Genomic DNA, 16,425 nt, shown 5'->3' on the forward strand with positions numbered 1-16,425 from the left:
TAGACCACCGCCTGTATAGACCACTCAGACCACCGCCTGTATAGACCACCCCCTGTATAGACTGTATAGACTGTATAGACCACCCCCTGTATAGCCTGCATAGACCACCCCCTGTATAGCCTGCATAGACCACCCCCTGTATAGACCACCCCCTGTATAGACCACCCCCTGTATAGACCACCCCCTGTATAGACCACCCCCTGTATAGACCACCCCCTGTATAGACCACCCCCTGTATAGCCTGTATAGACCTCCCCTTGTATAGACCACCCCCTGTATAGACTACTGTATAGACCACCCCCTGTATAGACCACCCCCTGTATAGACCACCCCCTGTATAGCCTGTATAGACCACCCCCTGTATAGCCTGTATAGACCTCCCCCTGTATAGACCACCCCCTGTATAGACTACTGTATAGACCTCCCCTTGTATAGACCACCCCCTGTATAGACTACTGTATAGACCACCCCCTGTATAGACCACCCCCTGTATAGCCTGTATAGACCACCCCCTGTATAGACTGTATAGGCCACCCCCTGTATAGACCACCCCCTGTATAGGCCACCCCCTGTATAGGCCAAGGGACCTTGGTCTCAGCTCTGACTCCCTGTCTGAATAAAGACTCCTTGGTCTCAGCTCTGACTTCCTGTCTAAATAAAGACTCCTTGGTCTCAGCTCTGACTTCCTGTCTAAATAAAGACTCCTTGGTCTCAGCTCTGACTCCCTGTCTGAATACAGACTCCTTGGTCTCAGCTCTGACTTCCTGTCTAAATAAAGACTCCTTGGTCTCAGCTCTGACTTCCTGTCTAAATAAAGACTCCTTGGTCTCAGCTCTGACTCCCTGTCTAAATACAGACTCCTTGGTCTCAGCTCTGACTCCTGTCTAAATAAAGACGCCTTGATCTCATATGTCTCCCTGTCTAAATACAGACTCCTTGGTCTCAGCTCTGACTCCCTGTCTGAATAAAGACTCCTTGGTCTCAGCATTGACTCCCTGTCTAAATGAAGACTCCTTGGTCTCAGCATTGACTCCCTGTCTAAATACAGACTCCTTGGTCTCAGCATTGACTCCCTGTCTAAATGAAGACTCCTTGGTCTCAGCATTGACTCCCTGTCTGAATAAAGACTCCTTGGTCTCAGCTCTGACTCCCTGTCTGAATAAAGACTCCTTGGTCTCAGCATTGACTCCCTGTCTAAATGAAGACTCCTTGGTCTCAGCATTGACTCCCTGTCTAAATACAGACTCCTTGGTCTCAGCATTGACTCCCTGTCTAAATACAGACTCCTTGGTCTCAGCTCTGACTCCCTGTCTAAATACAGACTCCTTGGTCTCAGCATTGACTCCCTGTCTAAATAAAGACTCCTTGGTCTCAGCTCTGACTCCCTGTCTAAATACAGACTCCTTGGTCTCAGCATTGACTCCCTGTCTGAATACAGACTCCTTGGTCTCAGCATTGACTCCCTGTCTGAATACAGACTCCTTGGTCTCAGCTCTGACTCCCTGTCTGAATACAGACTCCTTGGTCTCAGCTCTGACTTCCTGTCTAAATAAAGACTCCTTGGTCTCAGCTCTGACTCCCTGTCTAAATACAGACTCCTTGGTCTCAGCATTGACTCCCTGTCTAAATACAGACTCCTTGGTCTCAGCTCTGACTCCCTGTCTAAATAAAGACTCCTTGGTCTCAGCTCTGACTCCCTGTCTGAATAAAGACTCCTTGGTCTCAGCATTGACTCCCTGTCTGAATAAAGACTCCTTGGTCTCAGCATTGACTTCCTGTCTGAATAAAGACTCCTTGGTCTCAGCTCTGACTCCCTGTCTAAATACAGACTCCTTGGTCTCAGCATTGACTCCCTGTCTAAATACAGACTCCTTGGTCTCAGCATTGACTCCCTGTCTAAATACAGACTCCTTGGTCTCAGCATTGACTCCCTGTCTAAATACAGACTCCTTGGTCTCAGCATTGACTCCCTGTCTAAATACAGACTCCTTGGTCTCAGCACTGACTCCCTGTCTAAATAAAGACGCCTTGATCTCATATCTGTCTCCCTGTCTAAATACAGACTCCTTGGTCTCAGCTCTGACTCCCTGTCTGAATAAAGACTCCTTGGTCTCAGCTCTGACTCCCTGTCTAAATACAGACTCCTTGGTCTCAGCATTGACTCCCTGTCTAAATACAGACTCCTTGGTCTCAGCATTGACTCCCTGTCTAAATAAAGACTCCTTGGTCTCAGCTCTGACTCCCTGTCTAAATACAGACTCCTTGGTCTCAGCATTGACTCCCTGTCTAAATACAGACTCCTTGGTCTCAGCATTGACTCCCTGTCTGAATACAGACTCCTTGGTCTCAGCATTGACTCCCTGTCTAAATGAAGACTCCTTGGTCTCAGCATTGACTCCCTGTCTAAATACAGACTCCTTGGTCTCAGCATTGACTCCCTGTCTAAATAAAGACGCCTTGATCTCATATCTGTCTCCCTGTCTAAATACAGACTCCTTGGTCTCAGCATTGACTCCCTGTCTGAATAAAGACTCCTTGGTCTCAGCTCTGACTCCCTGTCTAAATAAAGGTGAAATAAAATGTAGAATTGCATGAAATTAGTTTATAAAAAAGGCATTATCCTTCCCAGACCCTAGGCTACTAAAAACAATCCCATGTGTGCAACTTAAGTAAGCACCACTATACTCTTATCTGCCACAACGCAAATACAATGTTTTAGGTTCCAGTACCTCAGATCTCCGCAGGTCACACCATTCTCCAGATCACGTTTCGTTCTGGCTACCGTTGTAGTGCTGAGTGGTTCAACACTGACTCTACACTGACTCTACACTGACTCTACCGTTGTAGTACTGAGTGGTTCAACACTGACTCTACACTGACTCTACCGTTGTAGTACTGAGTGGTTCAACACTGACTCTACACTGACTCTACCGTTGCAGTACTAAGTGGTTCAACACTGACTCTACCGTTGCAGTACTGAGTGGTTCAACACTGACTCTACACTGACTCTACCGTTGTAGTGCTGAGTGGTTCAACACTGACTCTACCGTTGTAGTACTAAGTGGTTCAACACTGACTCTACACTGACTCTACCGTTGTAGTACTGAGTGGTTCAACACTGACTCTACCGTTGTAGTACTGAGTGGTTCAACACTGACTCTAGATCTGTTTGTGCTTTTGCCTACGCCATGGTCAAGCCAATTGGCACGCCAGTTCTATAATGAGTTGGCATGATAGCAGAAAACAGACTGGCACCCAGGCTAGGCTATTTTGGCTGTAATAAAGTGTAGAAATAGATATCAAATAGCCACAGCTAAAGATGTCTCTATGACTTGCGGAAGTCCATATCAGAGTTCAGGATGTAGATACACACCGATGACCTAGTCTCTGATGAGGAAGTCTCCCTAAATTATAAACGTCTAAAACCCTGGGCTATATATGAAGGTCAGGACTCACCGATGATTCAGAGTCTCTGATGAGGAAGTCTCCCTCCGCTCCTCTCTGGTTGAGAGCCACCTCCGCCTGATGTCGCGTCACCTTGCCATAGTACCACTGCTTCCCCGCAAACCGCCCCACCGTGGCCGGAGAGATGTAGTCGCAGTCGGGCGTGGGCGGCCCCGCGGGGCCCGGTGAGGCATTCTGGGTAGTGGAGTCCTGCTGGGGAGGTAGCACATTGACGTAGTTCTTAGGCACTAGTCCCAGCTGTCCATCTGCTTTACGGCACTTCCACCACTCAGGGTCGTTGTCTGGTTTCTCTACCACCTCCATCACCTCTCCCTTCTCAAAGTTCAGCTCCTCGTCGTTCCCCGAGCTGAAAGGGTAGAGCGCCTGCACCGAGTGGAGGACCCGGTTCCCGTTAGACGCACTGTGAACTACTGCTGCTAGCTTCTCAGTCAGTGACCCCGCCGGGTCCCCCAAACTGTCATCCCCTCCTCCCCCCGCTGTCCCGTCTGCGTCCTCCGTCACGTAGTTGGAAGGGAACCACCCGGAACAACCCTGGTACCCCCCACGCCACCAGCCATCGCTACACTTCTCCATGACGATGACGCGCGTACCCTTGACCAACGAGAGCTCGTCCTCCCGCTCGGCGGTGTAGCTGAACTTGACGAGCGCCGGCAGGTTGAGGTCGTACAGGCGCTCGCCGTTGTCGGGGGACGTGTCGGCGTCCGCGTTGGAGGCCGTGTCACGCATTCCCGTTTTCCGCTTCACCTTCCCGATGCCTGTTGGGGGAAAAACCAGGAGAGGTTGTCATGATTACTGAGAGGGTATTCAGACAGTTATATGATGGGTCTGTTAGGACAGGGAGCGATGCACCATGAGATCTTATAAAAAAAAGGGTGAAACTTGTGTGTGATCATAGACAATATAATAATAAATAATATATGACATTTAAGCAGACACTTTTATCCAAAGCGACTTAGGTCATGGGTGGCCCAAGCGGGAAACAAACCCACAAATCCTGCTGTTGCAGACACCATACTCTACCAAGTGAGCCACACATGAACACAGTAGTAAGTACCAACTACCAGCATCACCAGCGGTGGTGTAAAAAGTACCCAATTGTCATACTGTAGTAAATGTAAAGATATATTAATAGAAAACAACTCAGCTAAAAGCAAAAAAGTCACCCAGTAAAAAACTACTTGAGGTAAAAGTCCAAAAGTATTTGGTTGTAAATATATGTAAGTATCAAAAGTAAATGTCCAAATATACTTAAGAAACTAAAAAGTGAAAGTTTAAATTATTTCAAATTTCTTATATAACGGTTTTCTTTCAGTCTAAGACTTGGGTGGCTGGAGTCTGACATTTTTTAGGGCCTTTGACACCACCTGGTATAGAGATGATGCAGCTGTAGAATTTTTTTGAGGATCTGAGAGCCCATGAAAAATCTTTTCAGCCTTCTGCGGGGGAAAGAGTCATTGTCGTGTCCTTCTTCACGACTGTGTTGGTGTGCGTGGACCATGATAGATCCTTAGTGATGTGGACACCGAGGAACTTGAAGTTCTCGACCCGCTCCACTACAGCCTTGTCGATGTGAATGGGTTGTGTTCGGCCCTGTAGTCCACAATCAGCTCCTTTGTCTTGCTAACATTGAGGGAGAGGTTGTTGTTCTGGCACCACACTGTCAGGTCTCTGACCTCCTCCCTATAGGCTGTCTCATCGTTGTCGGTGATCAGGCCTACCACTGTTGTGTCGTCAGCAAACTTAATGATGGTGTTGGAGTCGCGCACGGCCAATCAGTCATGGGTGAACAGGGAGTACAGGAGGGGACTAAGCCCCTGAGGTGACCCCATGTTGAGGGACAGAGTGGAGGATGTGTTGTTGCCTACCATCACCATCTGAGGGCGGCCTGTCAATAAGTCCAGGATCCAGTTGCAGAGGGAGGTGTTTCGTCCCAGGTTTCTTAGCTTAGTGATGAGCTTGGAAGGCACTATGGTGTTGAATTCTGAGCTGTAGTCAATTAACAAAATTCTCACATAGGTGTTCCTCCTGTCCAGGTGGGAAAGGGCAGTGTGGAGTGCAATAGAGATTGCGTCATCTGTGGATCTGTTGGGGCGGTAATGCGAAATGGAGTGGGTCAAGGGTGTCTGGTATGACGGTGTTGATTTGAGCCAGAGACAACGGTGGCACACAGACTGCTTGAAACATGTACTATGGTGGTCTGCTTGAAACATGTAGGTATTACAGACTGGGTCAGGGAGAGGTTGAAAATGTCAGTGACACTTGCCAGCTGGTCAGTGCATGCTCCGAGTACGCGTCCTGGTAATCTGGCCTTGTGAATGTTAACCTGTTTAACCTCTTTGGGATAGGGGGCGGTATTTTCACGTCCGTATGAAAAGCGTGCCCAAATTAAACTGCCTGCTACTCAGGCCCAGAAGCTATGATATGCATATAATTAGTAGATTTGGATAGAAAACACTCTAAAGGTTCCAAAACTGTTAAAATAATGTCTGTGAGAATAACAGAACTTATTTGGCAGGCGGAACCCCGAGGACAAACCATCCAGGACATTTTTGTTGTTGTTGTTGAGTTGACTGTTTTCTAATGGTATTTCTATGGGAAACTGGATTTATGAGGCATCTGGTTGCAGTTCCTATGGCTACCACTAGATGTCAACAGTCTTTAGAAATTGGTTGATGTTTTTCCTTTGAGAAATGAAGAAGTACGGCTATTCAGAATGAGAGTCAAGCCGAGTGTACTCTTTTGTTTGGCGCGCGATCCAGGTCACGCGCTCCACGTTGATTTTATCCGCAATTGAACACAGTATATTCCGTCTTAAATTGTAGCGATTATTTACGTTTTAGGATACCTAAGGATGGATTAGGAAAGTTGTTTGACATGTTTGGACAAAGTTTACAGGTAACTGATTAGATCATTTGCAGTCATGTTGGGCGAGTTGGAACCGGTGTTTTTCTGAATCAAAAGGCCAAATAAATGGACATTTTGGAGATATAAAAAAAAGTAGTTTATCGAACAAAAGGACCATTTGTGATGTTTCTGAGACAGACAGACAGACAGACAGACAGACAGACAGACAGACAGACAGACAGACAGACAGACAGACCCATGGTAGTTTGATGAGCCAGTAGAACTAAGGCCAGGCAGGTAAACTCCATCATTAGACTCCACGTGGAGACAGCCAGCCGACAGACAGCCACAACACAGAGAAAAGGAAAAAAACAGCAGGCCAGTACAGGCCCTGAGAACAGGGTAGACCCTGTTAACTCACAACTAAAGGTCAAAAGTCAAGTCAAGTTTGAAGCCCCTATCTAGCGGTGACTCTAACCCTCTATAAGGCCATACCAGTCTATAGGAGGAGCACATGGAGATCCTGATAACCAGTCTATAGGAGGAGCACATGGAGATCCTGATAACCAGTCTATAGGAGGAGCACATGGAGATCCTGATAACCAGTCTATAGGAGGAGCACATGGAGATCCTGATAACCAGTCTATAGGAGGAGCACATGGAGATCCTGATAACCAGTCTGTAGGAGGAGCACATGGAGATGCTGATAACCAGTCTGTAGGAGGAGCACATGGAGATGCTGATAACCAGTCTATAGGAGGAGCACATGGAGATGCTGATAACCAGTCTATAGGAGGAGCACATGGAGATGCTGATAACCAGCCTATAGGAGGAGCACATGGAGATGCTGATAACCAGTCTATAGGAGGCGCACATGGAGATCCTGATAACCAGTCTATAGGAGGAGCACATGGAGATCCTGATAACCAGTCTATAGGAGGCGCACATGGAGATGCTGATAACCAGTCTATAGGAGGAGCACATGGAGATCCTGATAACCAGTCTATAGGAGGAGCACATGGAGATGCTGATAACCAGTCTATAGGAGGAGCACATGGAGATGCTGATAACCAGTCTATAGGAGGAGCACATGGAGATGCTGATAACCAGTCTATAGGAGGAGCACATGGAGATGCTGATAACCAGTCTATAGGAGGAGCACATGGAGATGCTGATAACCAGTCTATAGGAGGAGCACATGGAGATCCTGATAACCAGTCTATAGGAGGAGCACATGGAGATCCTGATAACCAGTCTGTAGGAGGAGCACATGGAGATGCTGATAACCAGTCTGTAGGAGGAGCACATGGAGATGCTGATAACCAGTCTATAGGAGGAGCACATGGAGATGCTGATAACCAGTCTATAGGAGGAGCACATGGAGATGCTGATAACCAGTCTATAGGAGGAGCACATGGAGATGCTGATAACCAGTCTATAGGAGGAGCACATGGAGATCCTGATAACCAGTCTATAGGAGGAGCACATGGAGATGCTGATAACCAGTCTATAGGAGGAGCACATGGAGATGCTGATAACCAGTCTATAGGAGGAGCACATGGAGATGCTGATAACCAGTCTATAGGAGGAGCACATGGAGATGCTGATAACCAGTCTATAGGAGGAGCACATGGAGATGCTGATAACCAGTCTATAGGAGGAGCACATGGAGATCCTGATAACCAGTCTATAGGAGGAGCACATGGAGATCCTGATAACCAGTCTATAGGAGGAGCACATGGAGATGCTGATAACCAGTCTATAGGAGGAGCACATGGAGATGCTGATAACCAGTCTATAGGAGGAGCACATGGAGATGCTGATAACCAGTCTATAGGAGGAGCACATGGAGATGCTGATAACCAGTCTATAGGAGGAGCACATGGAGATGCTGATAACCAGTCTATAGGAGGAGCACATGGAGATCCTGATAACCAGTCTATAGGAGGAGCACATGGAGATGCTGATAACCAGTCTATAGGAGGAGCACATGGAGATGCTGATAACCAGTCTATAGGAGGAGCACATGGAGATGCTGATAACCAGTCTATAGGAGGAGCACATGGAGATGCTGATAACCAGTCTATAGGAGGAGCACATGGAGATGCTGATAACCAGTCTATAGGAGGAGCACATGGAGATGCTGATAACCAGTCTATAGGAGGAGCACATGGAGATGCTGATAACCAGTCTATAGGAGGAGCACATGGAGATGCTGATAACCAGTCTATAGGAGGAGCACATGGAGATGCTGATAACCAGTCTATAGGAGGAGCACATGGAGATGCTGATAACCAGTCTATAGGAGGAGCACATGGAGATGCTGATAACCAGTCTATAGGAGGAGCACATGGAGATGCTGATAACCAGTCTATAGGAGGAGCACATGGAGATGCTGATAACCAGTCTATAGGAGGAGCACATGGAGATGCTGATAACCAGTCTATAGGAGGAGCACATGGAGATGCTGATAACCAGTCTATAGGAGGAGCACATGGAGATGCTGATAACCAGTCTATAGGAGGAGCACATGGAGATGCTGATAACCAGTCTATAGGAGGAGCACATGGAGATGCTGATAACCAGTCTATAGGAGGAGCACATGGAGATGCTGATAACCAGTCTATAGGAGGAGCACATGGAGATGCTGATAACCAGTCTATAGGAGGAGCACATGGAGATGCTGATAACCAGTCTATAGGAGGAGCACATGGAGATCCTGATAACCAGTCTATAGGAGGAGCACATGGAGATGCTGATAACCAGTCTATAGGAGGAGCACATGGAGATCCTGATAACCAGTCTATAGGAGGAGCACATGGAGATGCTGATAACCAGTCTATAGGAGGAGCACATGGAGATGCTGATAACCAGTCTATAGGAGGAGCACATGGAGATGCTGATAACCAGTCTATAGGAGGAGCACATGGAGATGCTGATAACCAGTCTATAGGAGGAGCACATGGAGATGCTGATAACCAGTCTATAGGAGGAGCACATGGAGATGCTGATAACCAGTCTATAGGAGGAGCACATGGAGATGCTGATAACCAGTCTATAGGAGGAGCACATGGAGATGCTGATAACCAGTCTATAGGAGGAGCACATGGAGATGCTGATAACCAGTCTATAGGAGGAGCACATGGAGATCCTGATAACCAGTCTATAGGAGGAGCACATGGAGATGCTGATAACCAGTCTATAGGAGGAGCACATGGAGATCCTGATAACCAGTCTATAGGAGGAGCACATGGAGATGCTGATAACCAGTCTATAGGAGGAGCACATGGAGATGCTGATAACCAGTCTATAGGAGGAGCACATGGAGATGCTGATAACCAGTCTATAGGAGGAGCACATGGAGATGCTGATAACCAGTCTATAGGAGGAGCACATGGAGATGCTGATAACCAGTCTATAGGAGGAGCACATGGAGATGCTGATAACCAGTCTATAGGAGGAGCACATGGAGATGCTGATAACCAGTCTATAGGAGGAGCACATGGAGATGCTGATAACCAGTCTATAGGAGGAGCACATGGAGATGCTGATAACCAGTCTATAGGAGGAGCACATGGAGATACTGATGGGCAATGCTACCAAATACTAATTGAGTGTATGTAAACTTCTGACCCACTGGGAATGTGATGAAAGAAATAAAAGCTGAAATAAATCAATTCTCTCTACTATTATTCTGACATTTCACATTCTTAAAATAAAGTGGTGATCCTAACTGACCTAAAACAGGGAATTTTTACTAGGATTAAATGTCAGGAATTGTAAAAAAACCTGAGTTTAAATGTATTTGGCGAAGGTGTATGTAAACTTCCCGACTTCAACTGTATATTACTAGCGAGGTGACAGTAGTGTTATCACACTGGGCATCATGGGAAATTGACTTAGCTATTTTCCTCCACTATTCAAAAACAACCACTTTGCATTAAAATAGCATGAGGCCGATCACTTTGTTTGCCTGGCTGGCATCCCCCACCATCCCACCCGCCCGCAGCCCCTCTGGTAATATCAGTTAGTTATGGTGGTCTGTGGTAGTCTGTATCCTCTGGAGTGATAGGAGGACGACACTGGACTAAGATAAGAGGTGGTATTCTAGGGCATCTTGCGTGTCTGTCGTGATTTCAACGTGTCTGAGCTTGTCAGTTCAGGGCTGTGCTGCTGGGTAGTTCTTCCAGTCCTGATAGTAATAGTCATGTATAAGCCTGGTTGTCTAAAACGGAGAGGCCCACCTGTTCTGACCTGATCTAAAAACGAAAACGTTCATTCATCAAAGTACTCTACTCATCTCAGGAAGCAACATTATCACCAATGTATTGGGACTGTGCAAGGCTTGCGATAGATCAGGAAAAACTTGCACATTGTGCTTACCAGTATCACTTAATTTAGCTAACGTATCAGCCATCACATCCACCGTCAGAGCCATCACTGAGCTCTCTAAACCACTCCACCGTCAGAGCCATCACTGAGCTCTCTAAACCACTCCACCGTCAGAGCCATCACTGAGCTCTCTAAACCACTCCATCAGAGCCATCACTGAGCTCTCTAAACCACTCCATCAGAGCCATCACTGAGCTCTCTAAACCACTCCACCGTCAGAGCCATCACTGAGCTCTCTAAACCACTCCATCAGAGCCATCACTGAGCTCTCTAAACCACTCCATCATCAGAGCCATCACTGAGCTCTCTAAACCACTCCATCAGAGCCATCACTGAGCTCTCTAAACCACTCCATCAGAGCCATCACTGAGCTCTCTAAACCACTCCATCAGAGCCATCACTGAGCTCTCTAAACCACTCCACCGTCAGAGCCATCACTGAGCTCTCTAAACCACTCCATCAGAGCCATCACTGAGCTCTCTAAACCACTCCATCATCAGAGCCATCACTGAGCTCTCTAAACCACTCCACCGTCAGAGCCATCACTGAGCTCTCTAAACCACTCCACCGTCAGAGCCATCACTGAGCTCTCTAAACCACTCCATCATCAGAGCCATCACTGAGCTCTCTAAACCACTCCATCAGAGCCATCACTGAGCTCTCTAAACCACTCCACCGTCAGAGCCATCACTGAGCTCTCTAAACCACTCCATCATCAGAGCCATCACTGAGCTCTCTAAACCACTCCATCATCAGAGCCATCACTGAGCTCTCTAATCCACTCCACCGTCAGAGCCATCACTGAGCTCTCTAAACCACTCCATCATCAGAGCCATCACTGAGCTCTCTAAACCACTCCATCAGAGCCATCACTGAGCTCTCTAAACCACTCCATCACAGCCTTCACATCCACCGTCAGAGCCATCACTGAGCTCTCTAAACCACTCCATCATCAGAGCCATCACTGAGCTCTCTAAACCACTCCATCATCAGAGCCATCACTGAGCTCTCTAAACCACTCCACCGTCAGAGCCATCACTGAGCTCTCTAAACCACTCCATCATCAGAGCCATCACTGAGCTCTCTAAACCACTCCATCAGAGCCATCACTGAGCTCTCTAAACCACTCCATCACAGCCTTCACATCCACCGTCAGAGCCATCACTGAGCTCTCTAAACCACTCCATCAGAGCCATCACTGAGCTCTCTAAACCACTCCATCAGAGCCATCACTGAGCTCTCTAAACCACTCCATCAGAGCCATCACTGAGCTCTCTAAACCACTCCATCAGAGCCATCACTGAGCTCTCTAAACCACTCCATCACAGCCTTCACATCCACCGTCAGAGCCATCACTGAGCTCTCTAAACCACTCCACCGTCAGAGCCATCACTGAGCTCTCTAAACCACTCCACCGTCAGAGCCATCACTGAGCTCTCTAAACCACTCCATCAGAGCCATCACTGAGCTCTCTAAACCACTCCATCAGAGCCATCACTGAGCTCTCTAAACCACTCCACTGTCAGAGCCATCACTGAGCTCTCTAAACCACTCCATCATCAGAGCCATCACTGAGCTCTCTAAACCACTCCATCATCAGAGCCATCACTGAGCTCTCTAAACCACTCCACCGTCAGAGCCATCACTGAGCTCTCTAAACCACTCCATCATCAGAGCCATCACTGAGCTCTCTAAACCACTCCATCATCAGAGCCATCACTGAGCTCTCTAAACCACTCCACCGTCAGAGCCATCACTGAGCTCTCTAAACCACTCCATCATCAGAGCCATCACTGAGCTCTCTAAACCACTCCACCGTCAGAGCCATCACTGAGCTCTCTAAACCACTCCATCATCAGAGCCATCACTGAGCTCTCTAAACCACTCCATCGTATCAGCCATCACTGAGCTCTCTAAACCACTCCACCGTCAGAGCCATCACTGAGCTCTCTAAACCACTCCACCGTCAGAGCCATCACTGAGCTCTCTAAACCACTCCATCACAGCCTTCACATCCTCCGTCAGAGCCATCACTGAGCTCTCTAAACCACTCCACCGTCAGAGCCATCACTGAGCTCTCTAAACCACTCCATCGTATCAGCCATCACTGAGCTCTCTAAACCACTCCACCGTCAGAGCCATCACTGAGCTCTCTAAACCACTCCATCGTCAGAGCCATCACTGAGCTCTCTAAACCACTCCATCAGAGCCATCACTGAGCTCTCTAAACCACTCCATCGTCAGAGCCATCACTGAGCTCTCTAAACCACTCCACCGTCAGAGCCATCACTGAGCTCTCTAAACCACTCCATCACAGCCATCACTGAGCTCTCTAAACCACTCCATCAGAGCCATCACTGAGCTCTCTAAACCACTCCATCACATACACCTTAAAACCTTCTACAGCCACTAGGGCCGACCACATTTTGCTGGTCCATTGTTTGATCAATAGGCTGTTGGTTGACCGAGATTTCTTTAGACGAGCAGTAGCAACAAAAATATCTATATTTCCTGGTGTACAAGACACCGGTCTGATTGGCGCCTGTCCATTGTGAAGGCCGTGGGGACGGTCATCACTAAGTAAAACCAATTACAGCTGGACATGTCTATGTAACAACAATGGTGCAGCACTAATAAACATACAGTTGAAGTCAGAGGTTTACATCCACTAGGTTGGAGTCATTAAAACTCGTTTTTCAACCACTCCACAAGGTTCTTGTTAACAAACTATAGTTTTGGCAAGTCGGTTAGGACATCTACTTTGTGCATGACACAAGTCATTTTTCCAACAATTGTTTACAGACAGATTATTTCACTTATAATTCACGGTATCACAATGCCAGTGGGTCAGAAATGTACATACACTAGGTTGACTGTGCCTTTAAACAGCTTGGAAAATTCCAGAAAATGATGTCATGGCTTTAGAAGCTTCTGATAGGCTAATTGACATCATTTGAGTCAATTGGAGGTGAACCTGTGGATGTATTTCAAGGCCTACCTTCAAACTCAGTGCCTCTCTGCTTGACATCATGGGAAAATCAAAAGAAGTCAGCCAAGACCTCAGAAAAACAATTGTAGACCTCCACAAGTCTGGTTCATCCTTGGGAGCAATTTCCAAACGCCTGAAGGTACCACGTTCATCTGTACAAACAATAGTACGCAAGTATAAACACCATGGGACCACACAGCCGTCATACCGCTCAGGAAGGAGACGCGTTCTGTCTCCTAGAGATGAACGTACTTTGGTGCGAAAAGTGCAAATCAATCTCAGAACAACAGCAAAGGACCTTGTGAAGATGCTGGAGGAAACAGGTACAAAAGTATCTATATCCATAGTGAAACGAGTCCTATATCGACATAACCTGAAAGGCCGCTCAGCAAGGAAGAAGCCACTGCTCCAAAACCGCCATAAAAAAGCCAGACTACGGTTTGCAACTACACATGGGGATAAAGATTGTACTTTTTGGAGAAATGTCCTCTGGTCTGATGAAACAAAAATAGAAATGTTTGCCAAAATGACCATCGTTATGTTTGGAGAAAAAGGGGGAGGCTTGCAAGCCGAAGAACACCATCCCAACCGTGACACACGGGGGTGGCAGCATCATGTTGTGGGGGTGCTTTGCTGGAGGAGGGACTGGTGCACTTCATAAAATAGATGGCATTATGAGGACGGAAAATGATGTGGATATATTGAAGCAACATCTCAAGACATCAGTCAGGAAGTTAAAGCTTGGTCACAAATGTGTCTTCCAAATGGACAATGACCCCAAGCATACTTCCAAAGTTGTGGCAAAATGGCTCAAGAACAAAGTCAAGGTATTGGAGTGGCCATCACAAAGCCCTGACCTCAATCCTATAGAAAATGTGTGGGCAGAACTGAAAAAGTGTGTGTGAGCAAGGAGGCCTACAAACCTGACTCAGTTACACCAGTTCTGTCAGGAGGAATGGGCCAAAATTTACCCAACTTATTGTGGGAAGCTTGTGGAAGGCTACCTGAAACGTTTGACCCAAGTTAAACAATGTAAAGGCAATGCTACCAAATACTAATTTAGTGTTTGTAAACTTCTGACCCACCGGTAATGTGACAAAATAAATAAAAGCTGAAATAAATCACTCTCTGCTATTATTCTGACATTTCACAATCTTAAAATAAAGTGGTGATCCTAACTGACCTAAAGCAGGACATTTTTACTCTTATTAAATATCAGGAATTGTGAAAAACTGAGTTTAAATGTATTTGGCTAAGGTTTATGTAAACTTCCGACTTCAACTGTATTATTATAACAAATGCGTATTCTCTGGCGTTGGATCGCGGTTCCTGTCCACGGTTCTGAAACATCACTGCACTGTTGAATTGGTGCCTTTTCCTAGACCATGTTGCTATGTGACCATGTTGCTATGTGCATAACAGCAAAAGTAACCAGCATATTGGTGTTGAGAACAATGTGGCGGAGGCAGCAGCGGAGGGAGGAGATGAGGAAACAGCCCTTACCTTATTGTCTAAGAAAAGTGAGGAGAGAGGAAACACTGAGCGGTGGTCGTTGAGGAAGGAAGCCAATGCCTCTTCCTCCTCCTCCTGTACCCCCCCTCCTCTCCCTCCTCCTCCTGTACCCCCACCTCCTGTCCCTCCTCTCCCCACTCCTCCTCTCATGTACTTAAATATTCACACCCCTTAGTCAATAAGTGCTAGAATCACCTTTGGCAGCAATTACAACTGTGAGTCTTTCTGGGTAAGTCTCCAAGAGATTTCCACACCTGGATTGTGAACAATTTGCTCATTATTCTTTTCAAAAGTCTTCGAGCTCTGTCTGGTTGGTTGTTTATCACCGTTTGAACTTATTTTCAATAGATTTTCAAGCAGATTTCAGTTAAAACTAACTCAGCCACTCAGGAACATTCACTGTCGTCTTGGTAAGCAACTCCAGTGTATATTTTGCCTTGTGTTTTAGGTTATTGTCCTGCTGAAAGGTGAACTCATCTCCCAGTGTCTGTTGGAAAGCAGACTGAACCAGGTTTTCCTCTAGGATTTTGCCTGTGCTTAGCTCTATTAGTTTCCTTTTATCCTGAAAAACTCACCATGCCTTGCTGATGACAAGTATACCTATGACATGATACAGCCACCACAATGCTTGAAAGCCGTACTCAGTGATGTTAGATTTGCACCACTGTAATTTAGGTTAGTATTACGGAGTAGCTACAATGTTAATGTTGTTAATACATTCTCAGTTCTCTCCTATCACAGCCATTAAAACAGTATTAAAATTAAAAGTATTAAAATCACCATTAGTTTCATGGTGAAATCCCTGAGCAGTTTCCTTCCTCTCTGGCAACTGAGTTAAGAAGAACACCTGTATCTTTATAGTTTCTGGGTGTATTGACACACCATCTAAAGCCTAATTAAAAACTTCATCCTTATTAAAAGGTATATTCAATGTCAGCTTTAAAAAAAAAAATTATGTTTTACTTCTACCCATAAATATGACTTTCCTCAATTGGACCCTTTGTTCGCACCCCCCAAAACAATTCCACTTATCCCAGAGACTGCTCCTCGGCGCCGCTCCGACTCAAGTGGCATGCATGAATATCCACCGCTTCCAAGTATATTACTCGCTAATGTTCAGTCCGTGGACAATAAAAGTAGACGAGCTCAGGGTGAGGAAAAATACGTAACTATATATAAATAAAACAAAATAAAGATACTGAATATCCCTACAGTTCAGCCTT

General features: G+C 46.5%; 1 protein-coding gene across 2 annotated transcripts in view; it reads right to left on the reverse strand.

Annotated features, from left to right (window-relative positions):
* The window catches only part of LOC106595272 (SH2/SH3 adapter protein Nck1), a 70,969-nt gene that overhangs the window by 4,769 nt on the left and 49,775 nt on the right, over positions 1–16,425 (reverse strand). For both annotated transcript variants that reach the window (XM_082970830.1, XM_045710732.2), the window contains exon 2: positions 3,457–4,220. In XM_082970830.1, the coding sequence (XP_082826956.1) occupies positions 3,457–4,220 (764 nt within the window). The remainder of the gene's footprint in view (positions 1–3,456; positions 4,221–16,425) is intronic.

Source organism: Salmo salar, chromosome 29 (genome assembly GCF_965601325.2).
Source record: "Salmo salar chromosome 29, fSalSal1, whole genome shotgun sequence".
NCBI lineage: Eukaryota > Metazoa > Chordata > Actinopteri > Salmoniformes > Salmonidae > Salmo > Salmo salar.